Here is an 18,921-nt window from a genome sequence, read left to right as displayed (position 1 = left end):
AATATAGAAAATATAGAATTTTAAACTTTTTGAGGACAGCTTTAACTACGCACCACACCTTTAACATTAAAATTTGAGTAAACTTATATAATTGAATCCAATGAAAGAGAATAGAATGGAAATCAAGACAAAATTAGAATGACATTAAAATAACATTGAAAAATAATTACATCAAAACAAAAATATAGTATGCGTAATGTATGATTTGGCTGTAATCCTGGGTGTTTCTCAACCAATTTGATGAAATGAATCTATTCACTACAAATATCAAATGAAATATAAAATAAATATTCATAAAGACATGTTTAAAAAAGGCTATTTTCACAAATGTTTCAGGTTTCTGGGCTCTGTTTTGGCACATACAATTAAATTAATTTATTTATTATTATTTTTAGTATAATAAATGCAAAAATTGTCCACCCATATATTCAGTCAATTCAACTGCCTAAATGCCTGTGAATATGGTTTATTTTATGTATTAAATATGCTTTATAAAGCTTTATTTTTTAAATAATACGATAAAAAACTGTATACTTCATTTATGTGTGCATTTATCTATGTATTAAAAGATGAAAGAAGTACTAAATTCAAATACTATGAGGGGAATCTCTGCTCTATGATGTCTTAAAGATGCTGTGATACCGTTTTTTTGTTATTGCATATACATTTTTGAGAGTTTATTCTTTTATTCTTATTTTGGAACGATAATCATATGAATCTAGCATAAACTCAGAAGAAATCTGGTTTATTGAATTTGTATTTGGATGAGAATCATCTTGCAGAGGAATTAGCAACCTGAAACTCCTTACAAATATGTAAATCTTCAATTTTATACAGAAAAGTAAAGTTACCTGAAAGAAGGCGATGTTCCACGACGACCCTCGAAAGCTCTGATTATCAAAGATACTTAAATGCACCCCTCTAAGAACACTTGGGAAATAAATATATTTTCGTCCCTTAGGACGCTAAAACGCGACTTTTCTTGTGTGTGTTTCCTGTAAATTCATCCCATCCTCATCCTGCTATGATATTTAATTCTTTGATCGTTCAACGTAAAGAATAAAAAAAGCTAACGTCACTTCGGACTCGATGTGATACTTTCCTAATATCCACTTTTCATTTTTTGAAAAGAAAATACTTCCAAGTCAAGTTGTTTGAGTTTTGAATCAGACACACAAAATAGATAAACAATAACAGGTCAAAATAAAATTGTAAAATGGCGTGTGACGTCTGGTGGTGACGTCAGGCATATATCGACAGTTTGATCTTTTAAGCTTCTTTCAAGTGCACAATTTGAAGAAGAAAATTGGTCCCCAGGTATTTTACATAGTTTAATTCGAACAACATAGATTTGTGATTTAAAAACTAATTTCAAACCATTGAAAAGAAAGTTAATGTCGCCTCTCTTCTATGTCCTTCGTACCGACGTCATCAACTCGCACTTTCTAAATTGAGTTTTCTGGGTTGCCAATTATTTTAAATTTAAATATAAAAGGACATAGAATTCTATTCACGTGTTTCTAGTTACCTGTTTAATACGTACATTTCAAAATTCAAAATAGTTTTGACCATTGAAGAGCAAGTTACTTTAACTCTATCTTCCGTTGGAGGAATCTCCCACACTAAACTGTGGAAATTTGGAGGCCTGCCTCATTGAGATAAAAGAGTGGATGTCACTCAATTTCTTGCGTCTTAACTCTGAAAAGACCGAAATGTTAGTCATTGGTCCATCTAAATGCCGTGACTTATTCCCAAAACTGCTGTGAACATTGACAAATGTCACATCACACAGAGTGACTCAGTTAAAGATTTAGGTGTCACATTTGACCCCGATCTGTCCTTTAAAACACATGTGAAGAAAATTACTAGAACCGCTTTCTTCCATCTTCGTAACGTTGCTAAAATCCGTTCAATACTGTCTCAGTCGGATGCAGAAATTATAATTCATGCGTTTACTACCTCCCGTCTCGATTACTGTGATGAACTACTCTCTGGTCTCCCAAAGTCTAGAATCAAGTCTCTTCAGCTGGTACAAATGCCGCAGCGAGGCTTTTAACTAGGACCAAAAAGTACAATCACATAATATAAATGCAGATCATAGATCATAATGACAATTTTGTGGCAAATGACTTTGATTGGGTGAGCAGTACAGGTGGGCGGATCCCTGAACACAGCGCAAGGCACTCCCTTCTCTCTCTCTCTCTCTCTCTCTCTCGCTCAGTGCAGTCTACACCGAAAGTGGATATGACGATATGCTTATCGTTTGCAGTAATTTGTGACATTTTTACAAAAGAACTTGCATTCACATTGTTTTGAAACCGTTATTAAGGACATGGAAAATAATTGTTTTAACACTCTTAACTTAAGGTGGAAGACAAATTGTAAATGTCATATTTACATTGATTTGGAACGCAAGATTTGGCATTATTATCATAAATTTGATAAAATCATCAAATGACACACAGTGAAATAAAATGTACTGAAGTATTAGCTTGTGTCTAGAGAGCGTGTTTGGCCATATCTTCAATTTCGTCTGAAAATATATGATGTGGCTCTCTCAATTTCGTTTTTGATTTTATGGCTCTTTGTGTCAAAAAGATTCCTGACCCCTGGTCTAGTCTATGCTTGGTAGTGACGTCACAAAGTTAGATTCAGACTTCCCGTGTTCCTTCATTATTTGGATTTAGAGCAGTGGAATGAGTGGAAGTGTAGTGAAAGGATAGTGAGATGTTTGGGCGTGTTCTAAGGGATGGGCAGGGCACCTGTATGATGCTGCAGCGGTAAACCAGTGAAAGCTGTCAGGGCCTGCTGTTGAACAAAAGAGTGTGTTGAATCACCCTGACCAAGTGACATGGCCGCTTTCTCATGTCCGTTTCATTTGGAGGGACGAAAGCATGATGACCAACTTGTGTGCCTAGGTGCTTAACTCGTTTAGGTGTTTGGGGATTTGGGTTAGATTAGATTGACAGACAGACAGACAGACAGACAGACAGACAGACAGACAGACAACCTAACAAACTTATTTTTCTCTTTAAAGTCCCTATTACACATTTACCCTGGAGTGCCATGTCTAATCTTGCTGCACATTATGATTCACCGCGTTGATATCAATGACAATAAAGACAATTTAATTCAGTTAGAGCTATTATTGTGATTATAAGGCTGGCCTGATCAGATATTGACAACAACAGTCTTGTCCCCCTGGCCATTAGACTGCTAAATGGTCAATCAAAAACATAGTAAATCTAAACTGCTGCTAATCTGTACATCTGTTGGTTTCGTCTTAACTTTTTTTGCACTACAGGCAGTTCTTATAGCTAGCCACTCTTTGCACTATTGTACTACAGTGTTTTCTTACGGTTTACCTGAATTGTTTACCTGACTGCCCTCTTTGCACATCTGGTCAGCTGCTCCTCCTTGCACTACTGAAAAACACTATACATAGTCATAATTCTTTTAGTATATTATTAGTACTCAGCACTCCAACTCACTACAACATTTTATTTATATCTGTATCCGTATATTCAAGGAAACTGTGCGGGTAAGATGCATAGACATTTCGTTCTGTATACTTGTCTACTAGAATGACAATAAAGTAGATCTGAATCTGAATATTGATATTGGTCCGATATTGTCCCAAAAATCCATTGTTTTTTTTTTTGAGGGCGTGAAATTGAACTCAATTTAAGGGCAGTAGGTGTAAGATTAATTATGATAATCCGAACCTGAATCTGGTTCTAACTGAACCAAACATGAAAATATGAAGATGCTGTATATGTTGTAATACCAACTGGCTCTGACTGAACGAAACATGAAAGGCAAACGACGAGAGAAGCATATCCCAAATGTGGATAGAACAACAACCAAAACATTAATATCTTGTCTTTGTCGTTAATGTCATTGATATCAACGTGGTGAAACATTGTATGCAACAAGATTAGACACGGCACTCCAGGTAAACATGAAATAAAGACTTCAAAGAGAAAAATAAGATCAAAGACTGTCAGGAAGAATAGGAAAAATATTTACAGGAGTGCATAGAGACTGGCCTATGTTATCAAAAAAGGGCAATGCATCGTTATAGGAGTGCAACAAAACGTTGTGTACAAAACATGATTGCAAGACTGAACAAAACCTGACAGTAAGAAGATGCAAGAAACGGAACACAATATTTAAGGAGGACAGCACAAGAACCATTCCCATTCGTGAACAGAACAAAAATTAGAACCCTAACTAGCCCTAACCGAACAAACAAGAAAAAAAAAACATATTGGAAAATCCAACTGGGTCTAACAGAATAGAACTTGAAAGTCAGGGGTGCACAGAACCCAACAAAGTCCACACCAATTCAAGCAGTAGAATAAACATAACTCTTTATTTTACATCGAATGTGAACATTTGGGCCGTTTTTTTTGAAGGAGGAAACAAAAATACAGAAAAACACAAAACATCTCCGGCACAACATAAATATAACTTAAATATTAAGACTTTAAATAGCGACTGTGGAGGTGTATTTACACAAGACTTATACAGAGAAGATGACTAAAACGTTATTTTTCCCACAAAAGTCCTGCGGCAATGTGCAAAAAAACAAACAAAAAAAGAAAATCTCGCACAATGTACGACAAGAGAGAACGTAAACACAACAACAATGACGATAAAGAAGATTCTTGATTCCAGAGATTCACCACATGGGTTCACGACGGCCATTTTTATAATCCATCACGAGACATGGACGAGCTCGAGCCTTAGAAGGGATTTAAATTCAAATCACGTTAGTCCGTTTGCTCGTGATGACCTTGGGAAATTTTCACATAAGATTTGGATGTTTTTGTGCTCCGATTATTTGAACAAAACGCTGATAACATTGTCAAAGCACAAGATTTAGCAAGGGTAGAAACTTCCTAATAATGGCAAGCTTGGTTTTCATTAGCATGTTTTTGCTTACTTCTTTAGCATCACTGCAAGCGTTAAAACACATTGTGAATAAATACAGCACAACAAATACAGTATTGTATACCTGACTTCCAAAGTCTTTACAAAGCTCCTGTAACATTTGTTTGAATTTGTTTAGCTATGGGCTTTGAGACTTGCAGTGATGCTAAAGTGAAAAGCAAGAATATGATAACCATGGAAAGGAAACTTGAGATAATTAAGAAATACAAAGAAGGCATTGCTACCCTTGCTAAGGAAAACAGCCGTAAACTATCGATGATCAGGTGACATCTATAAATATTGTTTAAAAAATCATTTTTAGTCTAAAGGGACAGTGTATTATTTAGCGCCTCCTAGTGGCAAAAAACCCCTTTGTTATAAAACATTATTGGTTCAAAAAGCAAAAATACATAAACTACCATATAAACGTGATTTTTTTTTTAAACAGTCGCAGGTTTAGATATTTGTATTTATTTTACATAACCTGAGGCTCATCTAGAGGGAGCTGATATAATTGTCCGACATCCTGGTGCTCACAGTGCTCATGTATCCCTAAAAACAGAAACCTTGTGAAAGCCTGGGCAAATAAATAAAGGAAAAATTGTGAGGTTTTTGTTACACGGAGTCTCCGTAGTTTGTATTCTTCCTTGTGTTTTATAGCACTATTTTTTTGGTTGCACTACACCAGGAGTCTCCAATAAGGTGCCGCCTAAAGATAGATGAGGTGCCTGCGAATCTGTTCTGAGAAAAGCTCCACAGTGCTGAGCCATTGTGATTTTCTAGTAAAACTATTTTTGGTGGGGTTGACTGAGTTTAACCCTACTTCTAGTGATTAACATGTTAAAGACATAGTAATTACATGATATGTTTTAATTTTCAAAATGCATATCAATCTGAGTACCCTTTGCGCTAATTAGTAACAAACAGTAGCTCTCAACTTGAAAAAGGTTGGTGACCCTTGCACTACACAATACAGTGACATGTAGTGGTCAAATAATACACACTGTCCCTTTAAGTGTTTTATAAATTTATTATTAGGTGATTGGTACAGTACTAATCAGCATTGCATCCACCCAGTACCCTACCATACCAGCTTTAGTCACACCACATCATAAGTACAGCAAGTGTCATTTTTCCTTTCTTTTTATTTTTTTATGTTATTTAGTCCCATAAACGTATATTAGATGTATGTACTGCTTATCGTGTTATGTGAGAGTCTCTATCTCTGGTAGCGTGGATTTGAAATGCAGTAGCCAATAATGAATCAGCGAGGCACAGGTTTGAGTTTCTTTGCATTGAGGTTGTTTTAAAATTAACTTTTTTCTAGGTAGTATGGCGCTATAAATGAACAATTAGACTAAAAAAGTGCCACAAATGAAGGCGGACTGCAATTCTTGAAAAGATAAATAACCAAAAAAATACATCCTGAAGGTCGGGGCGGAGGGTGGGGTGGGGGTTGCGGGGGTGTCGCTCATCCGTAACTATGGGGGCTCCTGGGATTAATGGGCGAGGAGTCTTCTCTTCCGCTTTGGCCGATGAGCTGGTAAAGTCGGTGACTGAGGTTCTGGACCTGGCAGGTTCCAAGGACGCATCCCACTCGCATTAGCTGGGGATAGTGGTGCCCGCCCCGGGGGCCCGGGTGGGCGTGGCGCCGAGACCTGGGGGACCTGGCCCATGCCAGCCTCAGGTCAATCTTTTTTCGGAATTTGGCCCATGGTGCCACTCTATCGGCTTGGGCCCCAGGAACCAGCGCTGGATCTTCTTCAGGCTCCATTAGCTTGTTAAGATGGTCCAAGCTGTGGAAAGAAGATACATTAAATAAAAAGCAATTTAAAAAAAAAGATCTGGATGAAACAAACACGAAAGACAAACAACCAGTTGTAACAAAACAAGTAAGGAGGACAAAGGAAGAGACAGAACAAAAGTGACAGAACAAAAGTGAAAGTGCCTTCAGGAGAGCAAATGCAATGTATTGCCGGAGTACTAACTGGCTCTAAATAGACAACCCATAAAAAGGACAACACATAACATGTTGGGCCATTGACAAGCTCAAACTGAACAAAACAGGAAAGGGACAACCCATAAAATGTTAGAACATTAAATGACTAACTAACTGAACTAAGAGCATGAAAGACGGTCAATGCATGACATGTTGGGACATGAACTAACAGAACTGAACAAAACATGAAAGGAGGAAGAGGCATTATATGCTTAGAACACTAACTGACAAACTGAACACAGAACATGGAAAGCGAACAACGCATTATATATTGGAACATTAAATACCTCTAACTGAACAAAACATGAAAAGGAAAAGACGCATGATATGTTTATAACTGACAAACATACTGAGCAAAGAACATGTAAAACAACATATTATGTAGAGACATTAACTAGCTCTGACTGAACAAAACATAAAAATGGAGAAGGAGGTTATGTTGGAACATAAACTAGGTTGTACTGAACACAACATGAACAGACAACACAGAATATGTTGAGACACTAACTTGAACAAACAGAACAAAACATGAACACGTACAATGTTGGGACTCCAACTAGCTTCAACTGAACAAAACATGAAAGGAGAAGGATGATTAGTTGGAACATAAACTGGCGTGCACTGAACAAAACATAAAAGGAAGACATTTCAAAATATCTTTGGAAACTTACTAGCTTTAGCTGAACAAAATGTGAAAGGCGGACAATACAGAATAAATCAAAACACTAGTTCAAAGTCGGACAATGCAGAATAAGTTGAGACATTAACTAGTTCTATCAAACAAAACATAAAAGGTATATGTATATATTATTAAACACAACAAAGCAAAATAATACAAAAATAAATGATAAAAATACAATCACATGTTCAATTAATAACTATTGTAATTAGAAATTAAGATAAAATAAAATAACGCCAAACCAAACAAAATAAAATCAACTTAAATAAAATGTTTACATTAACATCTAAAAAAATTAAAATTGAATTAAATTAAAAACAAATCATCCTGAAAAATAGAAAAATAAAGTAAAATATTCAAATAAAAATAAAATTAAATACAAAATAAAATGAAAATCACATAAAATATAAATGAGTATGGATAATGAAAAAATGAAAATCAAATACAATATAAATACGCAAACTTAATAAAAAATGGAAAATAAATCAAACGAAACTGAATCGAAAAAAAGACAAAAATAGAGTAAAATAAAATAAAATACTAAAATAAAAATACTGTGAAATAAAAAAATGAAATTACAATCAAATAAAACTAAATAATACATATACATAACAACATAATAACATAAATACATAAATAAATGAAATCTAAAAACTAAAATAAAATACATATCCATATTTTTCCTGGGAAAATAATGTGCCTGAGCTCCTAGCGCTTGCACAAACGATTATCCGCCTAATGAATGTCTTTTAGTACAGCAAGCTAAACTACAAGCAAACACTGCTGGAACATCTGTTCCCTGTTTGACAAACACAGTAGAAGTGATTTGAACGTCTTTACTGTTCTCCTCGCTATCTTTGTGAGCTGTTACCTAGCAACCATCAGGTCAACAAGCAAAAAAATGATGAGTAAAATGTACAAATACACACACATATATATATATATATATATATATATATATATATATATATATATATATATATATATATATATATATATGTATGTATGTAAATATTCATTATATATAATCTTAAAGAGACTCAATGAATCTCAATGAGTAGAACCTTTTCTCTTTTCGGGGGGAGGTCACATTGCCCGACTGACATTGTTTATCTTTTTTTATATTGAAGGTCAAATTGACACGTTTTTTTATCATTTAACCTTTTTATTTATATTGACTTTTTTGTGAACCTCATGAGTGAAACTCATCGTTTACTTCTCCTAAATTTTGGGTTGAATAAATTAATTTGGATATTTTTAATATAGGTTTTTATTTAATAAAAGTATTGTAATGTTTTGATTTTCAAGACACGTGTAAAATATTAATGTTAATATAAACCTTATTTTGTCTTTTAAAAAAACCTACTTTTTTGACAATTGTTCCCCATTTATATCTAACAGGATTTCTCTTCTACCGAACTAAATTCATGTGTACAATAAGGATGTTTGACAATTAAAGTCAGATCATTAGAAAACAAACCCTTATTTTACTGTCACGGTCGCCATGACGACCAGTATGCCACGCCCCCGAACTCAAGCTGAAGCAGATCAGCTGATTGCTGTTCTGCTATTTAAGGCTGGATTTTGGGTTTGGCGGGTGCTGGTTCACTACTCTTATACACAATCCCGGTCTGTTATGCTTGTCCTGTTTTAGTCTGTTATGCCTTGTCATGTTTTAGTCTGTTATGCCTTGTCCTGTTGAGTTCGTGCCGGAGGAACTCTGTATTGTTCTGTTTTGCCTCGGAGTATTGGGCGACTTTTATTTTATTAAATAAAACCTATGGATCGTCAACGCATTTGAGTTCTCCCTTCATGCCTCCTGCCTCCGTTCTGGTCCGGTCACCTTCCACGCCACCACGTCTCGTGACAGAATGAACCAGCCAACAAATAGAACTCAGCGAACGATCCCAGCGCGACTTGGGAGAGCTGGAGAGCGCAGTTCGGCAGGCGCCTACTGAGTTGGCCTTCCCTGCCCGTTCGAACCACGGCCCCGCCCGTCGTGGCCCTTGCTGTGCCTCGAATGGGGTCCCGGGAAGAATTGACGCCTGCCTGTCCGACTCTCATGCCTGCCTGCCCGACTCCCGTGCCGATTGCCTGCTATTCCGTCTCCCCTGCGTGCCAGCCCGACTCCGACTCTGCTGCCCGTCGGGCCGACTCCGACTCCGCTGCCCGTCGGGCCGACTCCGCTGCCTGCCAGCCCGACTCCGCTCCTCCTGTTTTGCCGGTTCTGATTTTGACTCTCTCATGTCTTGTCTGTTCTGATTTTGACTCTCTCATGTCTTGTCTGTTTTGATTTTGACCCTCTCATGTCTTGCCTGTTCTGATTCCGCCTGTCCTGTCTGAATCGCCACTTCTGAACCTGAACCCCTGAGCCTGACTCTTCTGAATCTGACCCCCCTGAGTGCGACTCTTCTGAATCTGACCCCCCTGAGTGCGACTCTTCTGAATCTGACCCCCCTGAGTGCGACTCTTCTGCATCGGCCTGTCCTGAGTGCGACTCTTCTGCATCGGCCTGTCCTGAGTGCGACTCTTCTGCATCGGCCTGTCCTGTTCTCGTCGGTTCTGCCTGTCTGTCATCCCCTGTCCAGTTGGCCACCAGACCCCCCCCTGCCGAGCGCCGATTCCGATCCGCCCGACGCAGATGGCGCCTTCCTCTCCCCGTTCCTGCGTGTTCGGAGGAGGGAGCAGGGTTGCCCCAATCGCGATCGTCAACATTCCGGGGCGTGAGGTAGTAATTTTTTTCTTTTTTGGGACCTCGGGAGCTGTCCCTTAAGAGGGGGGCTCTGTCACGGTCGCCATGACGACCAGTATGCCACGCCCCCGAACTCAAGCTGAAGCAGATCAGCTGATTGCTGTTCTGCTATTTAAGGCTGGATTTTGGGTTTGGCGGGTGCTGGTTCACTACTCTTATACACAATCCCGGTCTGTCATGCTTGTCCTGTTTTAGTCTGTTATGCCTTGTCATGTTTTAGTCTGTTATGCCTTGTCCTGTTGAGTTCGTGCCGGAGGAACTCTGTATTGTTCTGTTTTGCCTCGGAGTATTGGGCGACTTTTATTTTATTAAATAAAACCTATGGATCGTCAACGCATTTGAGTTCTCCCTTCATGCCTCCTGCCTCCGTTCTGGTCCGGTCACCTTCCACGCCACCACGTCTCGTGACATTTTACTATAAAAGAGAAATGTTATTTTCTATATGTATTCCCACCCACATGAATATTAGCAACGATTAATGATGGGGAAATGTGTTGGATTAATTCATAATCCTCAGAGTCGGAAAAACAAGCTTGTGTTGCCATGGAGAATAAGGGAAAAGGTTGTTTCATTTCCGGAAACTTGTTTGATAGCTTTTCTTTTTTTTTTATTATTAAAATGTCTTTAAAAATCAACACCAAATACCTATACACGCACAAAATGATTAAAATTATGTAATGTTAAAAAAAATATCTAAATGAACAGAACATGAAAGGAAAGATGCAGGACACGTTGGAACACAAACAAACTTGCACTAAACAAAACATGAAAAAAGACAACACGGATATGTTGGAGCTTTAACTAACTATAACTAGTCAAAAATCAGACAATGCAGAATATGCTCGGGCACTAATTAGCTCTAACTGAACAAAACGTGAAAGAAGATGACACAAGTAACTACCGACAAGACCATAAATTATAAAACTAACACTAACTAGCTCTAACTGAACAAAACAGGAAAGGAAAACAATACAGGAAAATTTGGGGCACTAACTAGCTCCAACAAAACAAAACGTGAAAGGATGATGCGCATAAAAATATATTCCCATTATAAAGCTGAAGCACTGGCTGGCTCAAACTATGGTTGGTTTGTTGGATCCCTTAATCACTAGAGTCGTAGGGGTACCATTTCCTGTCGTGTGTTTTGGGCAAGTACAGCCTGGTGGCTCTTATCCCTCTCCAGGCCAACAGGCTCAAACTATACAAAACATTAAAGTAGGAAGACACAGAATATGTTGGAATACAAACTGGCATGCACTAAATAAAACATGAAAGAAAGAAAGCATAGGATATATTGGGACACTGACTCTGACTACTCAAAAACATGAAAGAATGGCAATGTAGATGGTAAGGCGCCCGCTTTGAGACTGGGAGGTTCGGGTTCGCGCCCCGGCCGAGTCATTCCTAAGACTTAAAAAGTGGTCGGCGGCGCCCTCTGTTGGCTGCGGCTGCATCGGCTCGCTACAACGGGTCAGGTGCAATCGACATTTCGTTCTGTGTACATTGTTACACAGAATGACAATACAAGGAAATTATTATTATTATTATTATTATTATGTGGGTTATGTTGGAGCACTAAATCTAACTGAAAAAACATGAAAGAATAATTTTATTTAGAGGGAAAAAAAACAAAAAAAATACAACCAAACAAAAAAGAACAACAAAATGAAATCAAATTGAAATAAAAAATAAAACAATGTGCAGTAAGTAAAATACAATAAAAGAAAATGAACAAACAATTAAATTAAATACAATTTAATTTGGGTCAATTTGATTTCATTTAAAAATAAAATAATATAGAAACATAATTAAATAATAAATAACAAAATTAAAACAATAAGTAATTAGATGGGAAACAATAAAATAAAAACACAATAAATTAAATATGAAAAAATGTAAATGGAAATAAAATAATAATACATTTAAATAAAAATGAACCAGATTTTAAAAAACAAATTAAATGAAAACATGGAATAAGGTAAAAATTTAATTATAGAAAAAAATAAAGATAATAATGAATAAAATAAAATCAAAAAGGAAAATTTAACTAAAAAAAAAAATTAAATACTGTTAATTCCTGTGACTGTGACTTTGCATAACGCGATCAGAAATCTGCCCTTTGGGGGATTTACATTTGAGCTATTAATCCACTTTGGAATTTTTCCACTTATTTTGCCCTTGTTCCCCCCACACCGAACTGGGAACATTCCGCAAAATAAAAGCCGAGAAAATCTGGAGCGCTCGGAACACAAACGAACTTTTTCCGACAAAAGTGGATTGCATCACTCGATTTCAACAGGACACAACGCGTCATTCATTGATTGTTCCCCGGGTAAATATTGAGTCAAGAGTATCCGTCAGTCTACTACGTGCAAAAAAAAGATCACATTTTCACCTACATATTTTTCCTTCACAAACTTAAGATTTTCTCGAACTTCAGATTTAATTTCAGGACAGTGGAATTTAACATAAATGATTAAGCGTATTTTGTCAAATGATTTTCCTCCCACCACAAGGGGCGCTCTAACTAATTACAATCCAAAAAAGGAGTGGAGAAATCCATCCAAAATACACTACTTTTTCTTTTTCAATAGAATGCTAGCTCCCTCAACATAAACACTTCAAGTTTTTTTTTAAAGTGTCAGTGTGTAATAATTGACCATTAGAGGTCTGAGGATTTCAGAAGCCTACTACTTGATTAAACCTGGAGTGGCTAATAGCTGGAGTTGATCGGAACTGGTAAAAGTGGTTAACTGAACGGCTGGCGGGAAAAGCTAATATAACTGAAAGATGAAGAAAGCTTTACTTACACGGAGCAGCTGACTATAACAAAAATGGCTAGCGGAGAGCCATAGCCTGCAGCCGAGTGGCAAACAAGAGTGACTAGATAAAGAGTAAAAAAAACAGTGGAAAATAGTATTCACATGCAAGGTTCAACAACGGAAAGACAAAGAAAACTTTATTTACACCAAACAGCTAAAAAAAAACAATAGCGGCAAACCATAACCTACAGCCTAGTTGTTAACATTAGTGGATAGAGGAGGAAACAGTGAGCAACTGTGGAAGATGAGTGACACTGAAAAACAAAGCAGCTCAGTAAGGCTAGCGGCAAGCCATTGCTCACAGCCAGGAGGCTACGATGAGTGGTTAAAGAAGGAAAAAGTTTTTAAAAAGTCAATGGCCAGCTTTAGAAGGCTGAAGCAAGCTTTATTTACACAAAGCAGCTAACAATAACAGGCTGGCGGCAAGTCTTAGCCTGCAGCAAAGTGGCTAACAAGAGTGTCTAGAGAAGGAACTATTGGGGTAAAGTTGATGACCAGCTCTGGAAGGCTAGATCAATCTTTATTTACACCTGAGCCACTAACAATAACAATAGTGGCTAGCGGCAAGCCATAGCCCACAGCCATGTGGCTAACTGGCTGGAAACAGAATCAGTTGAAAAAAGGTAGAAAATGTATTTATAAGCGATCAGAAGCAAGGGGGATCTCTGGAAGGACAAATCAATCTTTATTTACACAGAATTCGGAAGCCTACTTCTAGATTATACCTGGAGAGGCTGTTTGGACCTAATGTCCAGGGTTGGTAAAAACTACCAGTCGTAGTTAACTTTAGCGACTAGCGGGTAATAATAATGAAACTAACGATAGCAAGAGCGACTTGGCTAACACAAGTGGAAAGGGGAGTACATGTGTTTTTGTTAGATATTTGAATTAAAATCGTATTATTTAAATTTTCTCAACTGTTCTGGCCTGAAGACCCACCTTTTCATCCTAAAGTCAAACTATGCCACAAATCTAGAATAAAATTCCACCTCTCAAATGTATCCAACTGTGCAGTTGAAAGCTGAGATGGAAGAATCCATTCACCTCATCTCATCTCATTAGCTGCACCGCTTATCCTTATCAGGGTCGCGGGAGGGCTGGAGCCCATCCCAGCCATCTCCGGGCAGTGGGCAGGGGACACCCTGAAGTGGTTGCCCGCCAATCGCAGGGCACTCGGGGACAGACAACTCACTCGCTTTTTCCAAAAAACAAAATTACCAGCAAAACCAAAAGGGCTTTAAGTACTCTATATTCTCGTGTATAAGCCTACATTGCATATAAGTGACCCCCTCTTTAAAATAGTCACATACTAAAACAAGTTTTTACCAGAAATCATTTTAAAAATAGTGTACCTAACAACAATGATTAAGTCAAGTCATGTCTATTTGTATAGTCCTTAATCACAAAAAGTCTCAAAGGGGTGTACAGACTACAGACTATCTATACACCATCCCCTGATCTAAAACCTACATGAGGGCGAGGATAATCTTAATTTAATCTGATCACTTAATTGTGTAGATATTAAAAGTTTATATAATGGTAAACAGGATAGAAATATAACATTTCAAACCATTCACTTTACCTTCAAGGAGTGCTTTAATGGCAGACACTCATAATATATTTTTGTATGTTGCAGTCATTTCCTTCTTTAACTCCGTTCCTGTCACTGTTTTCCACTTTTCCTTCCCCTTAACTTTCTTGGGACCCATTATAATAGGCAGGGGAAAAAATTAAAAGAAAACCAACAAAATTACAATAAAATGAGATGTAGTCCCTCCCAAGCGTGGCGATTGACTGAACAAGAAGAAGTGATCAAGGAGGGCATTATCGCCATCTACTGTCAAGTAGTGTAATCGACCCTGTGTTTTCTTCTTCTTAGCATTATTTTGCCAAGGCTAAGGTATGTGACACTGATTTAAAATAATAATCAATTTTTACACCACATGATATATATAGTTCATAATGTGACTTTAATGCTCCGTGTCCTTTTTTGGGACAAGCTCAGGTATGCTTAGCATCTCTTTAAAAAAAGAAAAAGAATAAGGAAGGAAAACATCTCTTGTCATTATCAGTTCGAACAAAACAAAATGTCCATGGTGGGACAAGCTGCTTTCCTGACGAAAGCCAGACAAGCAAGGCCAACAAATTCTTTGCAGGACGGAGAGGGACAACCGCGCCCGGAAGTTCAGATTTCATGTTATGAGTTTTTGGAGGAGGCTTTCGCGACAATTCTTAGCGTTGCTACGGAAACCAGCTATGGGGGTTCCAAGTAAGGTCGATTTAAAAAAATAATACATTCAATAATAAATAAATAACGTTTGGAAAGGAAAAAAATACATATTGTCATAAATAAGTATTTTTAAAACTTAATAGAAATATTGTTAGCTCAACGCCACACGTTTCTCTTAAATAGAAAGTCAATTTTGGCCATTTTGACTCATTTTTGAAGGCTCACGGGAATTTTTGTTCTTAGCTATGTGAAAAAAACAAAACAGTTGAACATTTCTAAGAAAATACTCGTCCCCTAGAAAACCTCTGAAAAGAACGGCTTTTTGTGAAAGTATGCATTTCAAGCAGAACTTTCACTAAACAATACTTCCCATAAACACAAGGACACATTGCTTGCAAAGTAACATTTCATTGCAAGGACAATGAACTCATGCATGAACTTTACAAGAACGTTTCAGCGCTCGGTTTTTCAGGTGACGTGATCACATGATTTAGTTCACCATGGCAATCGCGTTCCCTCGTCCATGCGCAAAACGTCATCCCTCTCTGCAATGATGATGGGACTTTGTCATCTTTTTTTTTAAGGAATAGGCTCAGTTCTCTCATAAATTGCTTCAGTACACCTACTCACCATGTGGGGCCACCCACACACTCTCACTTGGCTGATAAGGGAAGCAACACTGCACAGAAGGGTTTCCCTAGATGTGTGGACAAATATCTGATCCAAGCCCCTCGTGCCATCAAATGGTGTATTTTTATAATGATGTATTTCCCAGAGGCTTGATTCCTACTGATGAGCTGCACCAAACACTTTGTAATATTTAAAAAAAAAAAAATGTATTTTTATGTTATACCTTTTTTTCCCAAATAAATATTTTTTAAGTTATCTTCAAATTGAAAAAAGAACAAAAACAAGATTTGAATAATTAAATGAATAAATCAACAAATCGAATATTTTACTTTTACAGCCAAGTCTCATTTTTTCCTCTTTTGTATATGTGTTAGTATTTCTTCATAAGATTTGTTTATGAAAAAAGTTTTTTTTCTTTTCACAAAGTGTATTCATTCGTTTATCTATTTAAAACATGATTTATTGTTCATTGAAATATTTACTTAAATATATTTATGCATCTCATATACTTCAAGATTACTTATTTTAATTATGATTTTGTTTTAAATATATTTATGTCTTTTTTTATTTACAAAGATTTATTTATTTATTCATTTATCTATTTATTACAATCCCGAGCAAATCCTGAAGTGTCCAGTAGGGGACAGTCATACACTGACTCCTTAGTATTGTAAATGGTAAATGGTAAGTACTGTACTGTATTTTATAATGTCCCGTGTCGCCACACTTTTTAGTTTGTATACCAATTGATTATTGATAGCATATACTTTTTAAAAGTTTTACTTGTGTTTTTATTGAGAACTTGTCACCGAAAATATTAGAGGCCACAAAATAAACACTACCTCTTATATCTAACGCCTAATTGTTAGAAAATAGTACAAATGAATCAATCTTAATTATATGCTGACACATCTATACACATTTCTAACACGAGAATAAGTATATATTATTATTTCTATTTGACCTTGCAGTCATCTATCTTTATTTTATTTACTTTATCTCCTTGACTGCGCAAGCGAATTAGATAAAATTTTGTTTCACTTTGCTCGGCTATGAAAAATACATGAAAATAATACGAGAGACAAAAAGCCGTGATGAAATATTTAATGATTATTATTTGTATTATTTTTGTATAATAAATCACTTCCACCTGCTGAAGATCAATTAAAACGAGGGTTCGTATTGATTCATGAAAATGTGAACTAATTGTTAAGCGTCACTTTTTAAAAGTGACTTTTTAGTTTGAAGTTATTTGTGATTTCATGAAACTGCAAGTCATAAATCGCTTACCTGAAAGCTTCCTCGGCCATAAACATCTGGAAAAACATCAGGCAAATGCAGAATATTGACAACGAGACAGGGGAGCGCATCTCCGCCGCCGAGAGGTTTCCACTCCTTTCCGCCAAAGAGAAGAGTCGTGCGTGATGTTTGGATTTCCAAAAATCAAATAAATCAAAACAAACAAACAATACAAAAAAAAAAGAAAAAAGAACAGATAAAAAAATGGGGGTAAAGTGCGTGGTAAAAAAAAAGTTGATGACAACGATCCAGGTTTCCAGGAGAAAGTTGAAATCTTTAAGGAAGAGGGAGGACAGATGATGAGTCAGGCGGGAATTGTGCATATATTACAACTTGCTAAATGATTAAAAAAACATACATTCTCACCTTCTCCGAATGTTTGGTGAAGTTTTATGAGCGCTGTACGTGAACTTGCAGGTTTTAAAAGGGAGTGGGCGGGGTTTTAAAAAGGGGGCGCGGCGAGTGGAGAGTCACCTGCCCCAATGTTTTCGATTCTACGTGAAATGCCCAAAAGAATATTACTACGACACACGGGAAAATGTATACGAAATGTAAATGCTTATTTATTATTCTCTAATTTTGTGCTGATCTGGCGTGGGAGATAGACACAAAGGAAGCTTTTAGAAATGTGTTTATTTACAGAAAAGGAATGGATTTTGGACTGTATACAAGAACAGAACAAGAATGTTTGGTATGATTCTCAGAATTCCAACACAGCTCGACTATGTGTCCCTGCTACATCATGTTGAAACACTAACTACATCTAAATGAACTAAAGATGAAGACCCTGGGACTGGTGGAACATAAACTAGCTCTAACTGAACAAAACCTGAAAATCAGACAAAGAATGATATGTTAGCATACCAATTGGTTGTAACTGAACATAACAGAAAATAAAGTTTTAACAAATGTACAGTGTTCCGATACCAAACAGCTCTAACAGAACAAAACATGAAAGTAGGAACCCGCAAGAGGCATTCCTACACAAGGACAGAAGAACAACAAGAGAGCCATAACCAATAATGCAATCATACTAACTAGCCCTAACAAAGTAAACGATAAATGCTAGTCGATGCAGAATATGTCGAGACCTGAACAAAACATAAATATAGACGACGCAAGAAAGATTCTTACACGCGGATGTAAGAAAACCAAGAGTGCCAAGACGACGTGACCGTGAAATACAATGAAAGAACACCAACTGAAACAAACTGAACCAAACTAAAAACAAAAGACGACTTAGGGCCAGTTGGAATACCAGCTAGTTTGAAGGGCCAAAATATGTAAGTTAGACGACCCAATGAACATTCGCACATGTGGACAGAACAAGAGGACTGCCTTGATGACAAGGCAATGAAATATAATGAAACAAGACAAACTGGCTTTATCTGAACAAAACATGAAAGGAAGACAAGGTAGGACCAGTTGGAATCAAAGCTAGTTCTATTGTTAAAAATAACAATAAAAACTTCCCACATGTTGACAGAAGAACGAATGTCCTTATGACAAGACCATCAACATATTTTTGAAACACTAACTACGTTTAACGTTTAACTTGGGATCAGCTGAGATGCC

General features: G+C 36.9%; 2 protein-coding genes across 3 annotated transcripts in view; both read right to left on the bottom strand.

Moving 5' to 3' along the window:
• LOC148356913 (ATP-binding cassette sub-family G member 1-like) overlaps nt 1–1,154 on the bottom strand; it is a 162,937-nt gene extending 161,783 nt beyond the window's left edge. For both annotated transcript variants that reach the window (XR_015852104.1, XM_088348352.1), the window contains exon 1: nt 852–1,154. The gene's annotated coding sequence lies outside the window, so the exon portion shown is untranslated. The remainder of the gene's footprint in view (nt 1–851) is intronic.
• A 3,193-nt stretch (nt 1,155–4,347) lies between these two features.
• Nucleotides 4,348–17,723, bottom strand: adm2a (adrenomedullin 2a). The gene is made up of 3 exons (XM_088348149.1): nt 17,705–17,723; nt 17,338–17,620; nt 4,348–6,731 (listed from the first exon to the last, which is right to left on the bottom strand). Exons 2-3 carry the CDS (start codon nt 17,415–17,417, stop codon nt 6,407–6,409), a joined length of 405 nt encoding a protein of 134 aa, XP_088204275.1. The 5' UTR covers nt 17,418–17,620; nt 17,705–17,723; the 3' UTR covers nt 4,348–6,406.
• Between the last annotated feature and the right edge of the window lie 1,198 nt (nt 17,724–18,921).

Source organism: Urocampus carinirostris, chromosome 11 (assembly GCF_059441175.1).
Source record: "Urocampus carinirostris isolate Australia breed hairy pipefish chromosome 11, RoL_Ucar_1.0, whole genome shotgun sequence".
NCBI classification, from domain to species: Eukaryota; Metazoa; Chordata; class Actinopteri; order Syngnathiformes; family Syngnathidae; genus Urocampus; species Urocampus carinirostris.
This window is presented reverse-complemented; position numbering and strand designations above follow the sequence as displayed.